Source organism: Protomyctophum bolini (genome assembly GCF_963924005.1).
Source record: "Protomyctophum bolini genome assembly, chromosome: 4".
Classification (NCBI taxonomy): domain Eukaryota; kingdom Metazoa; phylum Chordata; class Actinopteri; order Myctophiformes; family Myctophidae; genus Protomyctophum; species Protomyctophum bolini.
Genome location: NC_137865.1, coordinates 4,579,693 through 4,594,692, shown reverse-complemented (window position 1 = coordinate 4,594,692; position 15,000 = coordinate 4,579,693). Strand labels below are relative to the sequence as shown.

The 15,000-nt window shown below is 41.9% G+C and overlaps 1 protein-coding gene across 1 annotated transcript in view; it reads left to right on the top strand.

The window, feature by feature from the left end:
- Nucleotides 1-11,299: 11,299 nt before the first annotated feature.
- Nucleotides 11,300-15,000, top strand: part of LOC308313886 (LHFPL tetraspan subfamily member 3 protein-like) — a gene marked incomplete at both ends in the record, with an annotated part of 17,879 nt that continues 14,178 nt past the window's right edge. The window contains 2 exons of the mRNA XM_080761212.1: nt 11,300-11,488; nt 12,950-13,187. Of these exons, the coding sequence (XP_080617338.1) occupies nt 11,300-11,488; nt 12,950-13,187 (427 nt within the window). The remainder of the gene's footprint in view (nt 11,489-12,949; nt 13,188-15,000) is intronic.

The window sequence follows — 15,000 nt, the reverse complement described above, 5'->3', positions numbered from 1 at the left end:
GGGGGGGGAGCCGGGAGAGGACAAAATCTTTCATTTGAGCTTAGATCTACTTTGAGCTTGTTTTATTTAACCTTTATAGTTAACCATTAAAAACACATTGAGACTGTGTCAAAAATGACATTTTCTACTGACATAGGCCTACTATACATCGTAAATGTCACGCTTTGGAACGGCAAATAAAACATCCATGTATCTCCACCTCAAAGTATGAAAATATTGAAATAAATACGACAAATCACCAAAGTCCTAATCTTTTATAGTATAGCAGGGCAAAATACACAATGTACACAATATCAACAGGAATAATAACTATATATAGGCATGAACATATAGGCTAGTACATATCCAAACATGTGCAGGTGTTGAACTGTACATCGAACGATACGTTTGAAACTTCTCAAGGGAACATTCAAAGCCAATTTTAGCCTGGACTGTTCCATGGCCAAGGGCCAAAGAAGGCCAGACATTTTACCCCCCTCGGATTTGAACGCTGGTACAGGGTACTACACACACACCGTATAGCCAAGCATTTGACCTGAGGTTTAGACCTCATGATCTATTTCAGCTGGTAGATATTTTGGCCTGTTATGATGTGATGCCAAGCTTATAGGGATGTGGTTGCCTGGGTGTGCAGGTGTGTGAATGCTTTTAAGTGGTGGTTATTGGCAACTTGACATTGATCTGAAGGGTCTCAGCTGGAAAACAATCTCATCCCGAATGGAGGTGCATGGGGTGCATGTGTGCGCCCGCCATGTATGTGTGCGTGCGTGCACTGTGCATGTGACATCTTCAAAAATAGCCGATCTACAAGGTCCCAGTGCATCTATAAAATTAAAAACAAACAATGAATCCATGAAATCAATTATGCTTTCATGGGGACTGGGGGGGTCAGTGAGTCATGTTGTGGGTAAGTAGCACACTCTGGCAGTGTGTGGGTGTGTGTGTGGGTGTGTGTGTGTGTGTGTGTGTGTGTGTGTGTCTACTGTGTTTTATTAAACATCCTGTTTCTCTGATTCCCGCCCCACACACACGCACGCACGCGCACGCACGCACACACACACGCACACACACACACACACACACACACACACACACACACACACACACACACACACACACACACACACACACACACACACACACACACACACACACACACACACACACACACACTGCCAGGAACACTCCACAGGAAGTCATGTGACAAGCAGCTTCCTGTGAAAACACCATGAACTGGAATACTGCAAACATTATGGATATTAATTATATTTTTATTAAAATGAATTATTGTTATACATCATTGGAACACTGCCAACATTATTAATTATATTATTAATTAATTTATTTATTACAATTAATTTACTAATACATTGAGCCATTAATGTGATGTGACATTATTTAAATATCAAAAAGGGGTCAGCTGTATACCTTTGACACAAAGTGCAATGTTTTTTAATTATTTATATAATATATAATATAATATTTATATTAATGTATTTATATTAATTTATATTCTTGATAGTCAGTGTGCCATGTAGGGATACAGTTCTATTTTCTATCGATAACTGCACCCCAGCAGTGGTTCCCTATTATGGTAATGATTGGCTTAAATAGGAATGCGACAAAATCACAAAAACACAAACAAATATCCATGAATTATATAGGCTTCATGGAGTGTGTAATTGAGTTGGCTTTGTGATTGATTGAACATTTTATTTCAGATTATGCAGAATGGGTATACATTTCAAACGAAAGCACACGTCAGTACAAAAACATTGATATTTAATTTCACATCAGGACATTGTAATGATCATTATATAGATCTCCCAGACTCCCTCCCATGCAATCAGGGTTAGGAGTTTTAAAATGATTCATTATTTGCAGGAGGTAATTTGCATAAAGATGGGACTGGATTTAATATAGGCCTAAATTAAGAGAAAATAATCTGCAAAAAAAAAACCAAACAGCAGCATAGTGCATATTAGATGAATAGTCTTTTAGGTGCAAGGCTCAATAATGCAATAGGAATGGAAAAGTAGGCCTACTACTTCTTCATTCCTATTGCATTATAGGAATGCAATAGGAATTTCCACCATCCATTGGGATCGGGGAAAAATCTTAAAACAGTTGCTGAGATTGAGCAGGCGTGCATGCACGAAAGAGGAGTTATGTGTTGTGAGGAGCGGACCACATACAGTCACAGATAGAGAGAAAGTGTTATAGTTGGCCTATTATTTATGCTATAATATTATTGACCGTGTCTGTGTCACTGTCACACAGTCTAGGTGTTGCCACACTTACCAAAGAGCCTCGGGCGTTTTCGGCTGTCTCCCAGTGTAGCGCCCAAATCCTAAATTTGTGTCACTACTGGTTGCCGACAGTGGGGTTGTAGTTAAGACGTGTGCTCCAGGAAGTGATGTCCAAACATGTGCGTATAGAGTTGGTATAATGAGGATTTATTATCTGTTTCTGCAGGCCTATATAGTCACTACAGCATACATATAAATAAATGCAATAAACGTAAACGACACAAACAGCCTCCTAAACACAGTCTGAAAACTGTTTGCCTCTTGTCAGCAACACCTGCTGCTTGATTGAGATCAGATTAAATACCCTTCCAACCTTCACATTGACCACACCCCTCAGTGCACATCATTGGCCACAGTTAGGTGACTCAAATGGCGCTTATACACCCAGCTTCTTTTCCCGGATTTCTTTAGACAGCTGGTGGATGGAAATTAAGCTCCGCCCCCGCGGCTGACTGCCGCGACGGACAGTCAGCCGCGGGGGTGGAGCTTCTTTTCCATCCACCAGCTGTCTAAAAACTGGGAAATGACGTAAAACCCATGGCTTCTTCTGTCCGCGGCTGTCGGCTCAAGTGTGCCCATGCTGTGAGTCGACTCACAGTCAGCATGCAGGGCTGGTGGGTGCTTCAGCTATACCAAGCACTCCTGAAGTCGACGTCACTGCATCATGCATGATGCATGCAAGACATGAGGGCAATTGGCCCAGTGGGGCTATATGGGCCCTCGTGCGGGGGTTAATCCGTCCCTGTCGCAATAATGGTTGCCAGAGACACGGCCAAAGTATTTCGGGCGGTCCCCAGCCCAAAACGTTGAGAACCCCTGGTCTATAGAACAGTCTCTTTTGGGTCTGGAGTCGACACTTTCAGCTCGACTCCAGACCCAAAAGAGACATTTAGAGTAGACGTTTGCCCGGACCCAAACTATAGTGAAAATAGCAGATCTAGTGCACAATGTATTTCTTCATGTTGCGAGCTTAGATTGGTTATTTTCACTATAGCATATTCTTAATCATTATTTTTATTTTATTCACGGGATTATTCTTATAGTTATAAAAATTAAAAATCTTTTGGATGTTTTTCTTTTATATAGGAAAATAAAATGGGATTTTTTGCAAATGGGTCTCGACCTCAACTATAGAATATAAAACATGATCAGCTGCGAGCTGTTTATAAGTATACAGTAGGCGTACATTTATGAAGGAAACATGAAAGGATGAATTATGGACGTACGTCCTTAATTCATGCTTTCATGTTTCCGTCATACAATGTTTGTGAAGTGGATTAAACTAACGTGGCCAGAGAGCTAATCTAATCTGCTAAACAATGTCGAGCTTAATTAAATTTCCATTTCATCTCAGTCAAGTGCCCTTTTGGTGTTTTGAGCATTATGTTATACGTTGTAGCTATTGAAACATTGTGAAAATGTGGTGCAAATCTTTGAATATATTTTGCATTATATGAATATATTCTTTCAGAGCGAATGTTTTTAACTCAAATCTTTGCTCCTGGGGGGTCCCTGGAACTACATATTTTCAGATGGGGGTCCACGGCCAAATACAGATAATTCGGGGCGTCCTTGACATGAAAAAGGTTGAGCACCACTAACATATATAAACAGAGACGAAATGTTTTTAGAGAAAAAGACTCAAGGGGTTAGGTTCTAAACACTTAATTCCTCATGGGGGCCGAGACCCCTGGTCCAATTCCTCATGGGGGCCGGCCGAGGCCCCTGGTCCAATTCCTCATGGGGGCCGGCCGAGGCCCCTGGTCCAATTCCTCATGGGGGCCGGCCGAGGCCCCTGGTCCAATTCCTCATGGTTGGGCAGCGACTTGTAACCCAGGGTCATATAGGCCAACGCTGCTTTGATATAACAAGTGGTATAAGAGATTCAGAATTCAGAATTCTCCAGGACAGACAAGCCTTCTGTCCTGCTTTGAGGGGCGCGTCCCGACCGACGAACTGATGTGATCAAATTTGATTTTGTGATGTAACAGCTGGTCGTATTTGCTTTTACTCATGCTGTTCTTATTCATTTCAGGGGAATTCCCCTGTGTAGTCAATAAATCTATGCCAGTCTGAGGCTAATCTGTACCCCATGAGTTCTGCATTTGTACAGGAGAATGATTTAGGTTTAGGTTTGTTTAGGTTTGTTTATTTAGCATATAATACAAAATGACAATAACATATAAAAGAAACAAAAATATAATGCATGGAAAGGAAGAAGCCTATGGGCTTATATGGAATCCTTTCCTAAAGGAAGTGGTTATTGGTTTAAAAGATTAAAAGTTCATTAAGAACAGAACATAAATCTAGAAGTTGTCAAAGGGGGGCAGCTGTGCAGTAAAGAAAATAAAAACACAGACTGCACAGAAAACAGAAATAAACAATACAACAACAAATACACAAAAGAAAATATAACACATCAAGGAAAAACATGAAATCTACAGAGACGAAAAAATAAGATATTTCTTAAGATGTTTTTTGAATATTGGTAAGGATAATGAGGATTTAAGTGAGGCATCTAGGGAGTTCCATAGATGAGGGCCTCTAAATTTGATGAAAGATTGATATTTGGACGTGCGACAATAAGGTAATTCAAAATGATCTCTTTGCCTTGTGGGGTAGGAGTGAATGTCCGAAGTAACCCGGAAGAAATTGTGAAAAGAAGACGGAAGGTCTTGTATGCATTTTTTGAATTTAAACATAAATAAACAGGTCTGGAAAACGTTTACTTTGTCGATGGGTAATAGCGAGTATTTAATAAAGAGCGGGGCAGACGGCTCATACCGATTTGAATGTGAAATCATTCTCAGAAACCTTTTTTGAATGATCAGTAATTTTGTGAGATGTGTTGAATATGTAGCAGCCCAGACAATATTACAGTAATTAATATGAGGGAAAATTAAGCTATAATAGAGTGTTAAATGACATGAAGGAAGAACAAAAGGGCAGATTTTTCTCAATATACCAAGCATCTTCATAGACTTCATACATACAGCATCAATATGTTGTTTCCAATTTAAATGTTCGTCTATAATGACACCCAAGAATTTAGTTTGGGGAACCTGGCAAATTTCAGAGCCATTGATTAAAATTCTAGGTTTTTCTTTGGGAAATGTTTTGTTTATATTACTAAAAATCATGAAGTTGCATTTTTTTATATTGAGGGTAAGCTTATTCAATTGAAACCATTTGAAGACATCCAACAATTCATCATTAACATGTTTAACGAGGGTGTTTAAATCCCTGTGAGAGGCAATTAGATTAGTATCATCTGCAAACAAAATAGGAAGAAACGTATTGCAGTTCATGGTTAAATCATTAATATAAATCAAAAATAATAAAGGACCAAGTATGGAGCCCTGTGGCACTCCGACTGATATTTTCAGCTTTGCAGATATACAACCATTGATACATACATATTGTTCTCTGTCCTCTAGATAATTAGAAAACCACTTGAGAGCAACATCCTGTAGGCCGTATCTATTAAGTTTAGAAACAAGAATTTGATGATTTACAGTATCGAAAGCTTTGGTTAAATCCAAGAAAACCCCAAGAGCAAATTTCTCGTCTTCTAGAGCAGAAGAGATATTGTTGGCAAGCTGTAACAGAGCTTGTTCAGTTGAGTGTTTCTTGCGAAATCCATATTGGTGGCAATAGAGGATGTTGTTCTGAAGTAAGTGAGCTGAGATTCTGGAGTAAATGAGTTTTTCCAAAATCTTTGAAAAACAGGGAAGAATTGATATAGGACGATAATTGCTAAAATTATTCGAGTCTCCTGATTTGTGTAGCGGCACAACTTTTGCTATTTTGAGTTCATGCGGAACGACACCAGATTGTAAAGATAAACCAAAAATATGAGTTAAAGGTTGAATAATAAAATCAATTATTTCTTCAATATAATTATGCAAGCTTTGGGGTAGTGGGTAAATCTCTGTGTATGTATTTGCCACCGGGTGCGTGCGAGCGCGCGCGTGTGTGTGTGTGTGTGTGTGTGTGTGTGTGTGTGTGTGTGTGTGTTAGAGCCAGTAGAAGCAGATTAGAGTGGATTACACTTTACAGGAAGATCACCAGAGAGTGAAAACATTAAACTGCTACTCTGTCTGTCTGTCTACACGCACACAGACACACACACACACACACACACACACACACACACACACACACACACACACACACACACGGACACAGACACAGACAGGTCAAACATTAACCTATTTTCTATTTGACTAAATGAAAGTAAACTATGGTACCCAAATCCTGACGGATGATGATCTCACAGACTGGTGCTCAGAGACGTGCTGCACAGACAGTGACAGAGAGGCGGGGGCTAAAATCCCGTAGGGCACTTTTTGGACAAAAATAGCTGATCTACAAGCTCACAACGTGTCACTATAGGAACACTAGGAACATACTTTATCAAGAAAGAAAAAAAAAACAAAGCAAAACATAACAGATACAACAACAGTACATAGATGGTTGGCCGAAAACATAGTGTAAATATAGTGTAGAATAGATAAATGGCACAAATGAAAAATGAAATAAAATAAAAGGAAGGGGAAAAAAATAAAAGATATCCAGTTTTATTGGTCAGTTTATATGAATTTTGTTCTGTTTCTTTGTGTTTTTTGTTTCATGTTTGCTTTTTGCCTCCTGTTTTTGTCTGTATTGTACCGTTATTGTCTGTTGCTCCCCCTTCCCCTTTCCCCAAGAGGACCAGAGGACCACAATGGAAACAAGCCTAACAGCTTTCTTGTGAATTTATCCTTTTGAAATATATTTTCAATAAAGTATTCAATCAATACATGGTTAAAAAGATTTAAAAAAAAAAGGATAAACGAGGGAAGGGGGGGGGGGGACGGGGGGGGGGACGACATCCTTAACCAGACCTCAACTGGGGAAAGCTATATCCTGAAGAGGTGGGTTTTGAGTGAGGTTTTGAAAGAGATGAGAGAGAGAGGGAGCAACTCTGAGATGGTTATAGGGAGTTCATTCCAGAGTTTGGGGGCCGAAACGTATAGAAGGCCCTGTCCTCCCAGGTGCGGTAATTGGCCTTGTGGACCTTCAGGGGGGTTGGCTTCACTGGACCTGAGGGAGCGGGACATATGGTTCGAGAAGAGAAGAGCTTTGTAGGTAGGTGGTGAGCATGATTTTGTAATTCATTCTTTGTTTGACGGGAAACTTTGACAGGAAAAGACTCGCTCACCGTATAGAAAAATAAGTAAAACTCCTTAGACTGAGACTTAGAAAAATATATTTTATTTTATTTTATCATGCTCTGTGCTCATGGTGCTCTGTGTTCATGGTGCAATTAAAAAGCAAACGTTTCGGTCCTCAGACCTTCGTCAGTGCTATGGTTTTTCACAGACAAAGAACTTACTCTTAAACAACTCCAAAACAATACAGCTCAGGTGCTGATAATTAGGCCTACTAATTGGTGACATCACCTGATTGTGGGCGTGGACATTACAGAAAGGATAATTATACAAAATCACAGTTATATATAGGAAACAAGAATATTGCATACTGTATGCAATATCCCTTATGTTTTTGAGACCACCGCTACCGTAGTAAAGTTTGAAGAAAAAAAGGACGAAGAAAAGGCGCAACAGTTTTCTCAGTGCTTCATTGTTTGACGGGAAGCCATAGTGTATAGGTCGTGGAGGACGGGTGCAATGTGGTCTCTGGAGCGTGTACTGGTGTGTACTGGTGAGCAGGCGGTCAGCGGAGTTTTGCAATATAGTTTGTTGAGGACTTTAGAGGTGGTGCCTTTGAGTATATTGTTACAGTGGTCAATCCGGGGATGTGATGAATGCGTGCGACCAACTTCGATGTGGAAGATTAATTATTTCGGTTAAGGGCGGTTATACAATACAAACAAGATTCCAACATCACAACAAAATACAGTCTCACTTTTGTTAAGGCTGGCTCTTGGGCCTTAACAAAGAAGAGGGGAGACCAGACGGAGTTTAAAGCAGCAAAAAATTATTTTATTGAATAATTAATGAATAAAGCTAATCAAACAAATCATTCCCATGTTCCAAATAAAGCGGGCAGGGAACTGCTGCCCAACTATCAAAGATAAACAAAAGCAAGGGTGCTCTAGTGTGGATGCTCCTGCAGCCTGCCTGAGGAGGAATGGAGAGAGAGAACATTTTCACAGCAGGTGCTTTAATAGCGTTTGGGGAGGACACTGGCCAGGTGTCTCCCCTTCTGCAGATTGCAGGCTCCGCCCTCCCAATCCAGCACTGCAAAGGGATTGGGTTACTCCTTAAAGGTACAGGGGCCGTCACACTTTGAATATCTGATTGGGGCTAAATTAATTTCGCTCCTACAGTATGCCACAAAAATGTGGAACGCCCTACCAACTGTCATTAAGACATGTGAATCCCATGACTCCTTCAAAACCGCCCTCAAAGGGCACCTATACGGACGGCTGCAATTCGAAACTGGCCCCCCGTAAAATCTGAATCCCCCCACCCACCCCTTTTCCCTCTCAATGTATATGTCTTTTTACCTCCTTTATGATGTGACTTCCTGTTTTTGTGTAGGCTATATTTGTTTTGTATACGTCTCTAAATGTTATGATGAATTGAAAACGGTGGACCCTCAAGTGTGGCGTTTATTGGGTCGACGGTCCACTCACAGTTAACACAGTTTTTGTATTGAGTTGTATACTGTATACTTCTGCAAAGTATTTCTGCAAACTGTTAATAAATACTTCAATCAATCTAATTGGTCACCCACAACTCAGACAGACACATGGAAATGTTCTATACGTTGCAGAGAAAGTTTGTATTCATAAAAGACAACACAAGTACAAATAAAAAGTAGCCTATAAAGTTCATTTCTTCAACGTTTATAAAACTGTTTCACAAACACAGCTCTACGCTGACCCCTACTGACTCATATACAAAGTCACAGTTGGTCACACACACACACACACACACACACACACACACACACACACACACACACACACACACACACACACACACACACACACACACACACACACACACACACACACACACCTATAGAAAATATATAATAGGGCCGTAAAGGTTTACTTGATTCATCGCAATTAATTAACCTTAATTTGTCATTGCTGGTCATGTTTTCAAACTCAACCATTACACAAACTTAACCACTAGAGGGTAGTGTTTACCAACTGACCTGCTCTGGCGACGTCAATCCGCATTCCGCTCTGATCATTGCGTCGTGCGTGCATCGTGCGTGCGTCCACCACTATAGTTCTCAACATGAGGTCCGGGGGAACACCGAAGGGACTCCGAATGGACACTTGCGGGTCGAGTCACTCAGAAGAAGTGTTTTAGTAGGCAAATGGAACTACCAAATGGACCACCGCCGCGGCCGGACCCGCTCGCAATTAAATGATCACTGACCATTTTACAGTAGGTACAGTCTACGTATAGGTAATAGGGGGGTATATTGGGGTCCCACACAGACAGAGAAGATGCATGGGCTGATGGGGGTCTTTTTTAGGTTGAAAAGCTTCAGAATCAGGCTGCTCTTTATAGGCGCCCCTCCCATTCCGTCCCGTTCGTCTCTCCATCCTATTCCCCTCATTATCATCACCCTCTCCTCAGCAGCGGAGCAGGCAGGCAGGCAGGCAGGCAGGCAGGCAGACAGACAGACAGACAGACAGACAGGCAGGAAGACAGGCAGGCAGACAGACAGACAGACAGACAGACAGACAGACAGACAGACAGACAGACAGACAGACAGAGAGCTCCGATTCGCTTCGCATCGATCCGTATCGCCTCATGGCTGCTGCGCTGCTGTCAGATGATCATCTCGCCTGGCTGAATGAATGAATGAATGGATGGATGGATTGAGCGTTTGCATGATTGTGTTGTGTAGCCTATTTAAATATCGTGCGGGGTTCTCTCATATGTGATGTAATAATGTGTGATTGAGGCGCGTGCGTGCGAGCGTGCGTGCAGGCAGGCAGGCAGCATCACACATCCGCATCGCATCCCTCCGGGTAATGTATATATACATTGTTACGCAACCTTGCTTTGCGTCCTGTAGTATATAGACGCATTTTAGAGAGCCGCGGCTGTAGTGGCGATTTAAGCCGTCATTGTGTTTCGGTTTAAGCCCCTTTTCCTTTCAGACTGCATGCACGGGAGCTCCGCGTTGGCGATTTAATAACACCGTTCATTGTTTTCAGCTGCGGTGAATGAATTAGCCTGAAGGTATAGGCCTATAATATGCTATGCAAGTCAGCTCCAAACGAGTGACGGTCGGATACACGTTATTATAGCCTTTTATTTATTTTTATTGTTTTCTTTCTTTATTTTCTGTTTTCTCCCGGCCTGTCTCTCTCTCTCTCTCTCTCTGTCCCGAGGTTTTTTTTCTTCCAAGGACGTGTACGTGTTTACACACGGAACGTGCACGCGTCATACGGTGATGTGAGTGCATGCTAGACAGACAGACACACAGAAAGACAGACAGACAGACAGACAGACAGACAGACAGACAGACAGACAGACAGACAGACAGACAGACAGACAAATGTGTTTAGGCCTATTGACTGCACATAGGCCTGTTTCAACCTATAGGCCTATAAAATCCTATCCATGTTGAATAGTGATGTAAATTATTAATTGACTGTTCACCATATTGCTGCCTGTAGGCTTCGGGACACACCATCACACAGAACAGATGTGGAGGGAAACATCGGGTGGATGAATGAAGAAAGAAGACCGTTTTGGTTTCACCCCAAATGAACACATACCAGGCCTCGCCTCTTCTTCTTGTGATGCTCCCAACCTGCAGGAACTGGCTTTGCTTCCTTGCGTTTTGCACATTTAAATTAAACATTTAAACTTTTTTATTATTATATTTATTACTTTTTTCCCTTCTTCGTGCGTCCCGTGTGTGTGTGTGGTGGAAACAACATTCTCCTCCCCGGGTTCCTGTGTTTTGTTTTGTTTTGTTCACTCATTTCCCTGGTCGTCGTACCGATGCTCCCCGGATCCGCCGCCTCCATGCTGCCCTCCGCCGAAGCCGCCAAGCTCTACCAGACCAACTACGTGAGGAACTCGCGCGTGATCGGCCTGCTCTGGGCCATGTTCACCGTGCTGTTTGGCCTGGTGAACATCACCGTCTTCTCCCAGCCCTACTGGATAGGAGACGGGATGGACACCCCTCTGGTAGGTCACTGCAACAACATGGCACGGCATGGGCTACTGGGTTGTGGTCGTATTTGAACTGAACTGATCGGAAATGTGTCCTCTGATTACCAAAGAGCGCTAGAGAAACGAGTTAGACTCCGGTTGCCGGACACTCTAGAGTCTAGAGCAGCGGTTCCCTTTTTGGCCGTGCACCCCCTGTTACCTCCTGACCTATAGACACACCCCCTGTTACCACCTGACCTATAGACACACCCCCTGTAACCTCCTGACCTATAGCTGACGCACCCCACCCCCACATGGAAATATAAATTGCATAAGCCATCTCATTTCCTTTTTATCCACATATATGAACCTGAATATGGCATAATACTGTATATATGCAGCATAGGCTGTATATATGCTGCATTACTTGCCATATATTGGCATAATATGTTAATATATTTAAAACAAAACCATATAGCACCGCCATTAAGACATTTCATGTCGCGCACAAGTAACCAATTTTGAACAATCAGGCTTTCATATCATACAGGTGCTCTAATGGAAATTGCTCTCAGGAACAGCTCAACTGATTTTGTTCTCATCGTGATGTCATCAATGTCACCCTACTTTGTATAATTCCCCCTCTTCTTTAGTCTTCAGCTCCAAATTTGCATTTCCACTTTGTTTACAACGTACACCATTGTTGATTTTCCAAGTTGGCATGTAATGGAAACAAGCCTGGTTTTTATCTAGCAAGATCAGTATTATAATGACTCAAATATTAAATAATCTGCATATCAGCACCCCCACCACCACCTCAGGACATTGTGGTACTGCAGCCAAAACTGCTTTCAAAGTTCCAGAAAGAAATGACAAGGGCTGGTTATTATATTAGAGTGGTGATTGAGGCTCAAACCATTAGAAAGTCTTTGAGGGACATAGACAATATGATATTAAATATTAAAAGCAGTTTTAAAATGCATGTTATTTGCACTTTAAAGGGACACTTCACCCTTTTTGCAAAAGAATATATGTTAATGACGTTTAGGAGCTTTAGAACACTTTCCTGGGGGTCTTTATGTGTGTAATATGTGGTTTAGATATTTTAGATTGTAGCAGTGAGCCTGTTGTCTCTGATGTCATGGACACTGGGCTCACTTCCTTCCTGGACTACATGTTGTCTCAGTAAGACAGCTCTCCCCCCTATCCACAAGGAGGAGCAGTGCACCAAATAATTATAGGAATTGTAGTCCAGGAAGGTAGTGAGACCAGTGTTCATGACATCAGAGACAACAGGTCACTGCTACAATCTAAAATATCTAAAACCACATATTACACACATAAATACCCCCAGGAAAGTGATCTAAAGTTTCTAAACGTCATTAACATATATTTTTTTGTAAAAAGGGTGAAGTGTCCCTTTAAGTAAAAAAAAAAAAAAAACACAACACAACAAAAACGAGAGTATATACTTCTTCCCACACCACTGCACTATAGGTGGGTTACTTCGGCCTGTTCCACTTCTGCACGGGCGACGGCGTGTCCAAGGAGCTGGACTGCCAGGGCAGCTTCACCGAGTTCGCCGAGATCCCGTCGTCGGCCTTCAAAGCGGCGTCCTTCCTGGTGGGCACGTCCATGATGCTGGTGGTCACCTGCATCGCCTGCTTCAGCCTCTTCTTCTTCCTCAGCACCTCCACGGTCTACAAGATCTGCGGGTGGATGCAGGCGGCCTCAGGTATGAGAAGAAGAGCACCTATGAGGACTTTATATATAGGCACATTCTTCTGACCTGAGATCAGTTTCTAAAAAAAATGTCTTCTACGTCCTGACAGTTTTCCATTCTGACCTGAGATCAGATTCTAAAAATGTCTTCGACTACATCCTGACAGTTTTCCATTCTGACCTGAGATCAGATTCTAAAAAAAATTCTTCTACGTCCTGACAGTTTTCCATTCTGACCTGAGATCAGATTCTAAAAATGTCTTCGACTACATCCTGACAGTTTTCCATTCTGACCTGAGATCAGATTCTAAAAAAATGTCTTCTACGTCCTGACAGTTTTCCATTCTGACCTGAGATCAGATTCTAAAAATGACTTCTATACATCCTGACAGTTTTCCATTCTGACCTGAGATCAGATTCTATAAAAATGTCTTCTACGTCCTGACAGTTTTCCATTCTGACCTGAGATCAGATTCTAAAAAATGTCTTCTACCTTCCTGACAGTTTTCCATTCTGACCTGAGATCAGATTCTAAAAAATGTCTTCTACATCCTGACAGTTTTCCATTCTTCTGACCTGAGATCAGATTCTAAAAAAATGTCTTCTACGTCCTGACAGTTTTCCATTCTGACCTGAGATCAGATTCTAAAAAATGTCAGTCGTTCTTCGATTAAAAAAAAAATAGCAGACCTACACAAGCTCGTAGCGCGCCACTCGGTGGCGCGCTACAAGCTTATTTTTTTGGGAGAAAAATCTTTGAGAAATGACAGAGTTACTGTGTGGGGGTCCCCGGAACATCCAGACACCCATGAGGAACGCGCGCAGGGGGGCGGCCCGGTTCCTGGCGAGCCTTCATCGACAGTCCGAAACTGTCGAGAAATGAGCAACTTTTTGTGCTCGGACACATACAGCATAGGGACACACATAGCTGCATAATGGAGCGGAGGAGGCACCACTCAAAAAATTGTCACTCAGGGCTCTATATAGGCTAATATGGTATTTAATATTGTATTTGTTATTGTGGGGAAATCTTTCGCAGAAAATAGCCGATCTGCAAGCGTACAGCGTGTCACATTGTGACATTGTTGCAACAACACGGAAGCTGGGGTGGGTAATCCATTTAGGACTAATTGAGGCCGATTCTAAACGTCTCTAAATCTTCATCCAAGTTTTCTGAAAAACATATCAACAAGAACCCCCAAAATGGTTATAATATCGGGTTGAATACAGTGTCTAATGAGAGCACAGCTGCAGCAATAGAAGCAATCAAAGAGAGAGAGAGATAGAGAGAGAGAGAGAGAGAGGGGGGGGGGGGGGGGCTGTTGTTGTTTTGACCCCCGATCCAAGGACACAGACATGTTCAGTATTCACTACAATATTCCTACAACCTCTCTGTGTCTGTCTGTCTGTCTGTCTGTCTGTCTGTCTGTCTGTCTCAATTCAAAGGGGCTTTATTGGCATCAGAAAACACAAGTTATGTACAATTTGATGGGAATAAAATACATAGTAAATAGAGCTGTGCTACACTGCAATGTAAAAGAAAACAAGGTTACAGAACAAGGACCATAAGAATTGTGCATTTGAAGTCAGAAATATAGTTTGAAACAAGTAACGGCAATGTTAGCATTCACTTTGTAAACCTTTGGGACAAATTCACAAATAGCAATGACTCTTCCAAAGGCATATACAGGTAGTTTCTCTGTTTGTATGTACAGTATTTCTAGTATGTACCATGGTGCGGACACCGAATGATTTGCATGCATGATTTGTAGTCTCGTACGATGATTTGTATAGTCACGACAGCACATGCTGCTCTGCTTTGCTCA